The sequence below is a fragment of the Larimichthys crocea genome, chromosome XXII, assembly GCF_000972845.2.
Source record: "Larimichthys crocea isolate SSNF chromosome XXII, L_crocea_2.0, whole genome shotgun sequence".
NCBI classification, from domain to species: domain Eukaryota; kingdom Metazoa; phylum Chordata; class Actinopteri; family Sciaenidae; genus Larimichthys; species Larimichthys crocea.
The window spans coordinates 432,278-445,137 of record NC_040032.1 but is presented as its reverse complement, the minus strand read 5'-3'; the positions used below and the strand labels follow the sequence as shown (position 1 = coordinate 445,137).

The following is a 12,860-nucleotide window of genomic DNA, read 5'->3' as shown; positions in this document are numbered from 1 at the left end:
CTCCTCTCCCTCACCTACATCCTCGCTTCACAATACACAAACACCATTCCCCAGGCCGCTGTTTGATGTGGAAACTCCATCCACATTTCCTGTCAACCTCAATTGAGAGAGACTTTTGGGCCTAATCCAGTTGCTACATGGCTAAAGGTGAGGGGGTTACTCCTCACCCATGTCCTGCGCTGTAAAAGCCTTTTTGGATCTGAGAAATAGAAGCTGAGTGTGAATCCAGCTCGGCTGTGGATAAAAGAACGTCAGACTCTGCAGGGGAAGAAGGGAAAGCATGAGGCATGATTTAGTGCAGCTATAGTTACAAAATAAATAGATATTATGGCTCAGAAGGAATGTTGAGGGTAAGAAATTGAAATATTGGTATGTGATTTCGCAGGTTGGTGTGACTTAAGCTTCACTTTGGATGAAAGGACAGAAATCAGGAGTGCAGAGCAGAAAGTCCATGAGGAGAGCTGTGCTTTCAGGCTGGATCATTTCTTGTTCAATGAATTCACAAATGTGACAGTAACTCTCTTTCACCAGTTTGTGTTTGATATTATGTTCATGTGTTATGGCCCACGATGGGCTTGTGCTGGTCATGTCTTCACACTTGTCTTCATAAAGATGAACAAAGGAGAACAAATAAATAAACTGGTTGACTCATTGTTTCTCAGGAACTTGGACCAGGCCCGGTAGATGATGAGATATCACTCCTGACATAGAATATTTTTTCAATTCCAGGATTTCCAGGAAAATCAGACTGGATCATTATGTCAGAGATTATCACATGGTGCTGAGATTTAAAGCTTCAGTGTGACTGCTGGCATTTGATGAAAGAGGGATACATACATCCATAACAGAGACTGAATAATGATTCTAAAAACTCTCCTGCCCCCCACCTTCACATGCTCACAGTTGTTACTTGGCAACACTTGTCATGCAGTTGATAAGCAATAGGATACTTTAACACACAGGGAGGTGTCTAATTCCCACAGATGAATTGTGTACAAAGGTGAGGCCGACCAGGCTTTTAGCATTGGTTGATGTTATCACATTTTTTTGTTATTGTTTATGATTATAGAGAGAACTTTGGGTCATCATGCAACTAACTAATGTCAGCTAAAAAAGAAAAGAAAGTCAATCTTGTAGTGTTCATCCTCTGGGGACTATGATTGGTTACCACCACACAGCCACCTGCTAACAGTGGCTAAATGCTAAGCCCAGGCTTGGTCCTGCCCCTGCCCTGTAGGGGTGTGACCTAACGGGGAAGGAGAGCTGTTTATCTACGGCTGACACTGCGCTCCTCTGCCGGGGTATCTCACCACCAGGACCGGGAAGGCTTCCCAGAAAACAACCGCTACTGCAGCATTGAGGTAGGAATGAAACAAATGAACGGCCCGGTGTCTCCTCTGTCTGTCGGTTAACCACCGGACAGAGGGAGCAGGAACTGTGCTGAAGGTCGAAACGAACTCTTTGTAAAGAAAGGGAGATTATACAAGAATACAAGTCCACTACAGCGAACACGGGATATACTCCATAACAACCGAGAACACTTCATGCTTAGTTACACAGTTAAAACGTTAAGTGTCCGTTATCCAGCATACGGGACTGACCGGATGTCATACCGTGTGTGTGTATGTGTGTGTGTGTGAGCAGCACTGCACAGTAGACCAGTAAACCAACTGGAGTTTTCCTCTTACACTGTTATTACACATTGTGTGTTTTCTACAAAGACTGAGCACACACACACACACACACACACACACACACACACACACAGTCATTTAACCTGCATCACTGTGTGGACCAATGGCCAGCTGCTCTTATTACACAGCCCTATAGTACTGCACTAATCCTTTAGCTCAGTACCACAGTATAAAAATACAAGTAGAAGAGAGAGTATTCATTAAGTACTCATTCAGTACTCTATTACAATTAAAAGTCCTGCATTGAAAGTGTTACTTGGGTAAAAGTATGTGGGAAGAATCAGGAGGATTATTGTTGTTGTTGTTACTAAAGCATTCATTACTGTTGCAGCCTAGTTGGTTGAGATGGAGCATATTTGAAAGGATTGTAATTAATGAATATTCTCATTCTGGATTAATCTGCTGATTGTTTCCTCGATTGATTATTTGGTTGCAAAATAAAAAATAAAAATAAAATCCCTGAGCCTCAAGTGGAATCTTTACAAGGTTTGTCTTGTTCAACCAGTTTATCAAAAATAAATAAAAATAATAAAAAGGAAAAGCAGCAAATTGTGTGTGAAAAATGGTTTAAATGATGATCAAAATAATTGCCAATTATTTAACAGATTAATCAACTATTCATTTTAGCTGTTCTGGTATATACATGTACTGTTTTATAGCATCATCATATTTCATCTTTTGTACCAACCATCCAAGAAATGCAGAAGAATCATGAATGCCTGTCCTCAGGTGCCAGAAGTAGACTCCATGAGAGACACAGCAGTTCTCATAAACAGTGGTTATACAACTAAATATTAGTTCAGTGATTCCCAGGAAAGTTAAATCTTCAGGTTCTTTCAGTTCATAGTGTTTTGATTTGGAATAGAATGTGCAGTGTTCACAGTGCATCAGTGTGTCTAGAAATAAAAGCTAGCACCAGGATTTTGGCCTTTACTCAACACACTGCTATTATTTTGAACACAACTGTATAACTAACAGGGACGTCACTAGGTTTAAGAAACTGGGGTGGCTTAGCCCATAGAGGAGAAAAGTTATTGCGCGCGCCGAAAATTTTTTCAGAGCACCAATTAAAGCTTTGTCAATCAATTGATTAATCTAAGACGATGACGCCTCCATACACCTTCAAACACGGAACATTTTGGTTTATTAATTACATGGAACTTTTCTGCTGTTAGCTAAGTGTTACTACCAGCAGTGATGAATGCTTACTTTCTTGAAAAAGGCTCTAATGTCCATCCTTCACCCATGCGTTCGCGCTCTGCTCTTGCCGCTGTGAGGTTCGGCTCTGTGTACTTCAGAGGTAAACACGCAAGCGGCAGTGAGCAGGGTCGCATGGAAAACATGGACTGGAATTTCAGTGATGTGGGCGTTCTCTATATGAAAAAGTGGAATGGATTGTATAATGACGCACTGAAGGGGCTCTCTCTACCGTACCCGATGAAATGAGATTTATGATCATATTTAAGTGAATAATGACAGTTTATATGATTATTGGTTTAAACTCATATTCTGGCCACTTTGTATTGCATAAATAGGCATTGTTTTGTGAAAAAAAAATTTAATAAATAAAAATAATAATAAAACACCACCAAATTATTTAGGGGGGCTTGAGAATATTTTAGGGGGGCTGAAGCCCCCCTAAAATATTCCCTATCAGTGGCCTAGTGACGCCACTGATAACTAATGTATAATATATTGTTTATAACCAATATAGGTAGGAAGTATTAACTATGTGATTGGTGAAGAAGTTAAGTTTAGGGCTGCAACTAATGATTATGTCTGTATTTTATTGTTTGATGTTTGATTAAGCTTATCATTTTTAATTATTCATAAAATGTTGTCACCAACAACCCAAAGGAAAAAAGAAAAGAAAAGCAGGAAATCTTCATATTTAAAAAGCTGAAACAAAAAAAATATTGCTTCAAAAATGACTTAAACGATTCATTCTGTCAATTAATTGATCCACTAATCATTGTAGCTCTAGTTCAGTTGGCCAGATGTGCATGGAGAAAACAGTTTGTTATGGGCCGTTTCATTTGTCAGGAGGAGAAAAAACAGTTTGTGAACCACAATGAGACAGTAGAACAATGTAAAACATAGACGTTGTCTCTGTGACGTCACCCACATGTTTTAGAGTGTGGTGGTTCTGGCTGCTGCCATCTTGGCAGTCCTGCCTCCGCCACCTCCCGGTTAATCTAAAAATGGGCAAAGAACAGTCCGAACAACAGATTAACCTTTGATTTTCTTTTTTTCACAGGATGTCTCGGGAGCAGCAGGCAGTGGCTCATGCCAGAAAAGCCTTTGAAACAGGCAGGTCCAGATCTTTAGAGTACAGGATCTACCAGCTGAGAAGCCTGCAGCAGTTATTCATTGAGAGACAGAAGGAGATTTCAGATGCCGTCAAGAAAGACCTCAATAAGGTGAGTAGTCAGTCTTCTATATGGTCCAAATCAATATCTGGTCTCCAACAAGTTTGAGAGTCTCTGGGACTAAAACTAATCAGAGTAAAGTAATCGAGTATGTGTGGCAGGTTTAGACCAGACTTTGCCTGGGATAGATTAATAAAGTTCCCTCTTGTAGTGTGCTTTCCCCTGACTGTGTTCCCCTGGGTTCATCCTCTGGGGACTATGATTGGTTACCACCACACAGCCACCTGCTAACAGTGGCTAAATGCTAAGCCCAGGCTTGGTCCTGCCCCTGCCCTGTAGGGGTGTGACCTAACGGGGAAGGAGAGCTGTTTATCTACGGTACGATAGAAGAATAAAGTTCACCAACCTTAATCAAGAGAGATTAAAACAGAATATAAGAGAGATAATATAAACAGATCTGGAAAACTAAACTGTTGATCATGAACAAATAGTTGATCAAATATTTGTCATAGTGAGAAGTGTCAGGGACACCCAAAGAGTAAACAGGATCATACAGGAACAACAGTTGTGAAACAAGCAAAGGGTGAGACGTGGAGGGTAGATTAAAAAAACAGTTATGGTTTCCACAAAGGAAGGGACTAAAGTAACAATCTGAAAAAAAGCTTTATAACAAAATCAGTTCATACAGCAAAATATGACAAACACAAATACAACATAAGATGTGAACAAGTCTGATTATCTCCATCCCCAGAGCGAGGTGGGGACCCAGCTGTATGAGACTCTGGGTCTGGAGGGAGAGATCAGCCTTGCCATCAGGAAGCTGAAGGAGTGGGCAGCCCCCCGGCCCGTGGAGAAGAACCTGCTGACCCTCTCAGACACCGTCTACATCCAGCCGGAGCCTCTCGGAGTGGTGCTCATCATCGGGGCCTGGAACTACCCCTGGGCTGTCACCATCCAGCCACTCATTGGAGCCATTGCTGCTGGTATTGTAGTGTGCAGTGTGTGTGGAGCGTGTGTGTGCATGTATGGGGTTAGGTGTAGTGGGAGAAAGGGCAGCATGTGTGTGATGTAACAAGGTCAGCGTTCATGTTTCTATCTCGCCCTGTGATAAACTTTGAGGTGGGATCTGTCTGTTCAAAACCATTCCACTTCCCTTTTCATTCAGACATTACCCAACATATTAATCATATGACAAATGGGTGACAGATCACTGTGTACAACTCTCAACTCTGTGCAGCGTTACTATCAGTAAACACTCAAAGAACAAAGTTAAACTCAGAGTGAATCACTGAGCTCCAAGATAATCAGTGAACTCATGAATAATTCATGTATGGCTCAGAGCTATCCTTAAATGGCCACCCTGTGCTTGTATAGAAGCTCTGATCACTTTGTGATGCAAACCTCAGAGTAGAGTGGTTTATTATGGCTGTTTAGCATGACACTGCAGTCATTTTAACATCTTTTGGCTGATCCTTTATTTGCTTGAATCCTTTGTTTAGGGTTGTTTTACATATTAGTGCTACGAGGACTGTTGCAGGTAGAGAGCTCATTTGTATTTCACTCGGATAAAACCTATTTTAGACCCAAACACTGATGTCCAGGGGACATAAGTGAACTGAGTCCAGTCAGGCTGCAGTCCATGCTGTGCACTGTTTGCACAACATGGACTTTATCCTTTATCCTCCTGTGACAGCTTTATCAGATCTTACACTCTGACTGCCATCGCGGCCTCATAGGTCAATGAGAGAAAGATACAGATACACAAACTGCCTGATCAACAACAAACAGCAAACACACACAGGTAAAGCAGCAACTCGACAAATGTTTGGTTAATATGTGATTTATATTCATCAGGTCATCATGTAACATGATTGAAGATGAATGGTAATGTTGTGTTGCTTCATAACTGCTGAATGTGTAAAAAATAATTTGTTATTAAGTTCACCACTGCCACCAAGTGGCCAGAAATATCAGTTATTGCAAAAATATTAGTTACTATAGATCATTTAGAAATTTTGGAGGAAAGAGAAATAAATGATACTTTTCAAAGTTTGACTTAAAGGTCCAGTGTGTCAGATTTCAGGGCCTCCATTATATGGCAGAAATGTAATGTTCTTCATGTTGAATGGACAGCAGCCCAGTACAGACTAATTAAACACAGGAAGGAGACAGTACAGTGCTGGATGCATTAAATCCTACACACTGCTACTTTAAATGTTACTAAATATATGAACCCAAGATTTCTTCAAAATGGAACTTGCATGGCTGCCCTGGTAGTTAACCAGGTAGAGCATGCCCCCCATGTATAAAGCCTCACTCCTTAGATTAGATTAGATTAGATTAGATTAGATTAGATTAGATTAGATTAGATTAGATTAGATTAGATTAGATTGTACTTAATTCATCCCACAACAGGGAATTTTACTTACTGCAGCTGCTTGGATTCGGCTCCAATCTGTGGCCCTTTGCTGCATGTCACCCCCTCCACCTTTCTGTCACTCTTAAGCTGCTTCTATCAAAAAAACATGAACACTTTTAATACTAAATTTGTCCTGATTCAGTTGGGAAAGATAGCATAAAAGATGAAGGCTCTGAAACATATTTGTTGCATAACTCTACCAAGTATATGTTTGTGGTGGAATTTCCAGTGAAAGATGAACATGTAAGCAAAGTTATTTTAATACTGAACAGTGAGGTTAAGAAGACAATATGAGTATACAGCGTTAATATGTTAAAATGTCATTACAAAGAACACCACACAGAGAATACACAAGTACTTCAGCTGAGTGATCAGACTCACAAACTCAAGTTGGTCAAAGTAACAGACATTCCTATAGTTCCTGCCCTGCATCCATAGCTATGGGCAATGTGGGCGGCCGCCCAGGGCGCAGTCTCCGTGGGGGGCGCACGAGCGCCCGAAAAAGAAAAAAACTTCGATACCGTAATTTTCGATACCGCTCATTAAGTTAGCGGAGTGGGCGCCCCGGGAGCGGGGTGTTGACAAGGCAGAGAGGGGCGGCGGACAGACTGATGGGGGCGCACGGCGCATCCAGGGGCGCACGGGTGGCCGTGAGGGTCGCCCAGGGCGCAAATGTGGCCAGGACCGGCGCTGCCTGCATCTTATGTGGCTGGAAACCTTCAACACGGTTACAAGAAACTAAAGTTCAGTTGTTTCTCACCCTGACAAGTGAATCTTCCTATAATGCAACTCTGACCCTTATCTTTAGCATTATCACAAGAACTACATAGTTTGTTACCCAGGCACAGATCAAGGTTTGTTTTTTTTAGAATTTATAATATATATATTATAATAGACACGGGGGGCAGGGATTAATAGACAAAAAATAAACAAACAAAATAACACTAAAAGAAAAAGTACACAACCTCCAACCGCCCAGTACCAGACAGAGAACATACATATTACACATTGTACACAGGCAGACCACCATAAAAGAAAAAGAGCAAGAGAAATACAATTACAGAGAATAGTTACATTGCAATGCTGTCAGCATCCATAACTTCAACACAGGTCAAAAAAGGTTGCCAAATTATGTAAAACAGTATATCTTATATCTTTCCATTTAAACAATATTCTCCTGGCCAGGAGAGTGCAGTCAGTCATCATGCTGATTTCACACCATATATAAGGGTTTATCCTCCGGGGTCACCCCAAGCAGTGCAATAAGGGGAGACGGTCTTACTACTCTTCCTAATGTCTCAGTAAAGGTCTCAAATATAGATTGCCAAAATGTGTGCAGCTTCGGGCATGTCCAAAATATGAGCAACAGAGTAGCTGGAGCCTGTCTGCATCGATCACATGTGGGATCTATGTCGGAATTGATCTTAGAAAGTCTAGCTTTGGACCAGTGCAGACAGTGAACAGTTTTAAATTGCATGTCTGAGACATATAAGGAGGAGAGCAATCTTTGGATTACATTCTGTGGACTTTAGGAGAAGCCCCCCACTCTGCCACCCATCACCATCACCAACAACACTGTGACTGCTGTTGAAACCTTTGGGTTTCTGGGCTCCACAATCTCCTGGGACCTGAAGTGGGTGACCAACATAGTCACTATCCTCAAAAAGGCCCAGCAGAGGTTGTACTTCCTGCGCCAGCTCAGCAAGCTCAGCCTGCCAAAGAAGCTGCTGACACAATTCTACTCAATTCATTCAGTCTGTTCTCTGCTCTTCAGTCACTGTTTGGTTTGGATCAGCCACCAAACAGGACAAGAACAGACTGCAACAGGGAATAAGGTCTGCAGATAAAATAATTGGTGTCAGCCTGCCCTCCATTCAGGACCTGTACCTGTCCAGAGTCAGGAAACGGGCAGGTAACATCTCTGCAGACCATCACACCCTGGTCACAACCTGTTTAAACTTCTCCCCTGTGGGAGGCGCTACAGAGCTCTGCATGCCAAAACATCCAGACACATGATGAGTTTTTTCCCTCAGGCTGTCTCTGTGATGAACTGCTAAAACCAGACTCAACTGTCAGTAACATCAGCTGTATAATATCTGTAAATTACAAATGATCTATGTAAATATCATCTACACTCATACTGTCATACTGTGCACACGTTTGTACTAACTTCGAGAGCGAAGTGTAACTGGAGTCAAATTCCTCGTGTGTGTACACATACCTGGCGAATAAAAGTGATTCTGATTACTTTGTGCCATCTGTCATCGTTGACATCATTGACATCGACATTAAATCGTCAAATAAAGCACGGTTTAAGATTAACAGTGTAATGGATACAGTTTGCCACGACTTCGTGGACCATGTCTTTCTATCTTGTAATATCAATCTTTTGTCATTTACCTGCTCAGGTAATGCCGCTGTGGTGAAGCCCTCTGAGGTCTCTGTTCACACAGCAAAGGTCATGGAGGAACTGCTGCCACTTTACATTGATAAAGTAAGGATGGGGTTCATATGATGTGCATGTAAGGGTTCTTTAAAGTTAAGTAAGATACTTTTATTATTCATGAAACGTTTCTTAAGCAGATGATACTGCCCTATAGAGGCAGAGTGCAGTAAGTACAGAAGCAGTGAAGTTGACCGTTAGACCTGAAGTGTGTTTCTACCCTGTGTCAGGAGCTTTACCCTGTAGTGAACGGAGGAGTGACAGAGACCCAGGAGCTGCTGCGCCAGAAGTTCGATCACATTGTCTACACCGGCAACAGCACAGTGGCCAAAGTGATCATGGAGGCTGCTGCCAAACACCTGACACCTGTCACCCTGGAGCTGGGCGGCAAGAGCCCCTGCTACATTGACAAGAACTGTGACATAAGTGTAGCTTGCAGGTCAGAATGATGATTGAATGTGGCGAGTTTTCTTTCTCTGTTCCTTCCCTACTCATTTCCTGATACCCTCCTGTTAACTCTTTAACTCCTGTGTAGGCGTGTTACCTGGGGAAAGTACACTAACTGTGGTCAGACCTGCATTGCCCCAGACTACATCCTTTGTGATCCCAGCATTCAGGACCGGGTCATCGCAGAGGTTAAGAAGTCTATTAAGGTAGAGAAGACAGAGACCTGTCTCTCTGAGATTCTGGTCATGGTTTATACAACAGAACGGAGAAAAAAAGAACAATCATTCAAATTAAGAAGTACCGGCTCTGTTTTGTTTTGATATTGATTATTTTTCTGGCAGGAGTTCTACACAGACAACCCAAAGACCTGCCTTGACTATGGGCGCATCATCAACCAGCGCCACTTCAAGAGGATAATGAACTTGTTGGAAGGCAGCACCATCGCTGTGGGAGGAGACAATGATGAGTCAGACTGCTACATAGGTAATACTACCAGCCACCAACCCTTCACATGAAAACCAATCAGGGCTCAATTACTGGAGCATGTGACATTACTGCAACTTTATATGTTTTTTTTGAAGATTATTTTTTTGGCCTTTTATGCCTTTAATGATAGGACAGCTGACGATAGACAGGAAGCAGGGGGCAGAGAGAGGGGGAATGACATGCAGTAAATGGCCGTCCGATGCGGGATTCAAACCGGGGCCAGCTGCAGCGAGGACTGAAGCCTCTACACACGGGGCAGCCGCTTAACCCACTACACTACCGACCGCCCCACTTTATATGGTTTTAAAACATGCATGTGATAAACAGTGTTTCTGTGCTGTGTTCAGCCCCCACAGTTCTGCGGGATGTGAAGCCAGAGGCGAAGGTGATGCAGGAGGAGATATTCGGACCTTTGCTTCCCATCTTGCCGGTCAGCGGCCTGGAGGAAGCCATTAAGTTTATCAATAAAAGAGAGAAACCTCTGGCACTCTACGTCTTCACACAGGATGACCAGGTATCTAACAGCAGACATAACATAAGCACACCTCTTTATGTACAATGCATGTAGACTGAGACATTTCTTTTAAATTCCCTCTGAAGGTGATAAAGCAAATCAGAGACGAGACCTCTAGTGGTGGACTGTTGGCCAATGACTGTCTCGTGCACTATTCTGTCAGCTCTCTGCCTTTCGGGGGAGTGGGTGAGTACACACAGGGACGAAGCAGAAGTGACACGATGAACTGACACGAGTTTCTCTTCTGCTTCTTCTGCTGAAACTACAACCTACACATATATACATCATATATAGGCACACCTTATTTGGCCACATGAAGAGGTATGTAAGCCATGTAGGGGCCACCAGGGTGCCCTCTAGAATGGCAAACCATTTAAAATGTCCCATCCCACTGTGCTTGAAAATACCCAGTGACTTCACCTTTCAGGCAGACACTGGTTTTCATTTGTTTCAGTTTGCTACAAAAGACTTGCTGGAGACAGTGAACATATATCCAGTTTTGTTTCTTCAATCATCCCTGACATCTGGACTGTAGAGTTCATAGTACATTGTCATATTCAGCTCAGCTCTACTGGCTGAATGTGTTGATCTAAGTAATCAGTCTAGAGGTCAACACGTGTTTACACAGTCACACCATGTCCCTCTGTTTTCATGTACAGGAAACAGTGGTATGGGTTGCTACCACGGCAAGTTCACCTTTGACGAGCTGAGCCACCTGCGTGGTTGTCTCATCAAGAAGCTGAATATGGAGGGGGTGAACAGCATGCGGTACCCACCTCACACACTCAAGAAACTGGGCTGGGCGCGCTTCTTCATCCTGAAGAACTTAGACCTGGGCTGGCTGGGACGCATGGCGCTCTTAGCTGTCCTGGCTGTGGTGGCTGCAGTTGCTCTACAGGTGAGTTAAAGAAAAAGAGATTAATACCACTGCAACATGCAGAACAGACCACACATACATACTGCAGTGCCACCAGGGGGCACCGCAGTGAGAGATTAAAGATCATCATCAAATCATGAAGTCATTGGCCAATAGACTATATCTAAATAATATCTTTTTTTTTTCCCCAGAATTATCTCCTTTGAAGACATCCCACTGTGTCTCAGATTACAAGCCCGCTGTTTACTTTATCCTGAGGACCAGAGAGACAAAAAGACAATCAAAAAGTATCAGGACGGCTGTAATACAGGCAATGTTAGGGAGGGGCCTTAAGTCCATCTTACATTTCAGCAACAGTGTCACAAGTTTGAAGTAGTTCACTGTAGAAAGCATCCCATTTTAATGAAGGTAATTCTGTATTTCACATTTGTGTTCATTTGTTCTATCTTCAGCCGTTAGACCAGGTTTGCTTGATTTAGAATTGAATACATATATATTAAATACACTTGATGACTTTAAATGAAATAACTGTGACAAGTAACTGAAGTAAATGTAGAACACTGTACGACTGACAGCATGCTGTCCATGTTTTTCATTTTACTGTGATTTGAACACCTGACTGAGAAAAATGAAGTTGAACTAACCTGCAGTTTCTTGTCATGATGAAATTGTTTTTATTGTGTAGAAGTCACCTACACTTCATTTTGTGTCCATTCTATTTCAATGACTGAAGCCATAAACTAAAGGCACTTGATCATTAGTGTCCAGTGTACGATGAGATAAAGACACGTCTGTCTCTGAGACTCTGTAGTTAACTAGAACGTGTCAGAATCAAACTACATGTGAAGGATGAAAAACACCAAATGCCTGTAACAAACAAGTAGTTATAAATTGTTTGCTAATCTTCAAACAGTAGTTAATCATTTTTTGATATTAATAGTTGGATAAATACGTATGTGTTTCTATATTGGATTAATATTCAAATAAATATATTTCTACATGTATCAGTGTCTGATTTGATTATTAACATTATGTATTACTCCAATCTAATAAACACAATATTTTATATACTGCAGTTTACAGTGAGACTATCAAATATACATAATTTTACAACCCCTCATCATGTTGTAAGTCTATGTTCATTTTCTGTAACCTCTAATCCTGATCAGGGTCACGGTGGAGCTGGAGTCTATCCCAGCTGACTTTGAGCAAGAGACAGGGTACACCCTGGACAAGTCACCATTTCATCACAGGACACATAGAGACAAACAGCCATTCACACTCACATTCACACTTACAGACAATTTAGAGTCACCAATGAACCTGCATGTGTTGGAACAGGAAAACTTTACACAGAAAAGCGACAGGTGTAGATAATATTACATTAATGATGCCTCTAAACTACTGGCCTTAATCAAAGGAAATAGATCAGGTGTTACTAACAACAGGAGACAGTGTGACAGTAAGGCAGCATGCACAATATCAAGACCATGAAACTGAAGCAGCTAAATGGAATTCATCCATTATTCCTACTGTCCATCCATTGATCTGTGACCACTTATCCATTGTGGGATCATGGGGGGTCAGGAGCTGATACCAGTTGACCCTGGG

The 12,860-nt window shown here is 42.0% G+C and overlaps 1 protein-coding gene across 1 annotated transcript; it reads left to right on the top strand.

Annotated features, from left to right (window-relative positions):
- The first annotated feature begins 1,209 nt into the window (after nucleotides 1–1,209).
- On the top strand, nucleotides 1,210–11,981 carry aldh3a2b (aldehyde dehydrogenase 3 family, member A2b). Its single transcript, XM_019272894.2, has 11 exons — nucleotides 1,210–1,361; nucleotides 3,952–4,114; nucleotides 4,815–5,046; nucleotides 8,891–8,976; nucleotides 9,156–9,364; nucleotides 9,461–9,578; nucleotides 9,714–9,855; nucleotides 10,206–10,372; nucleotides 10,459–10,558; nucleotides 11,032–11,270; nucleotides 11,441–11,981. The coding sequence occupies exons 2-11, from the start codon at nucleotides 3,953–3,955 to the stop codon at nucleotides 11,453–11,455; spliced, it is 1,470 nt and encodes a 489-aa protein (XP_019128439.1). The 5' UTR covers nucleotides 1,210–1,361; nucleotide 3,952; the 3' UTR covers nucleotides 11,456–11,981.
- Nucleotides 11,982–12,860: the final 879 nt, after the last annotated feature.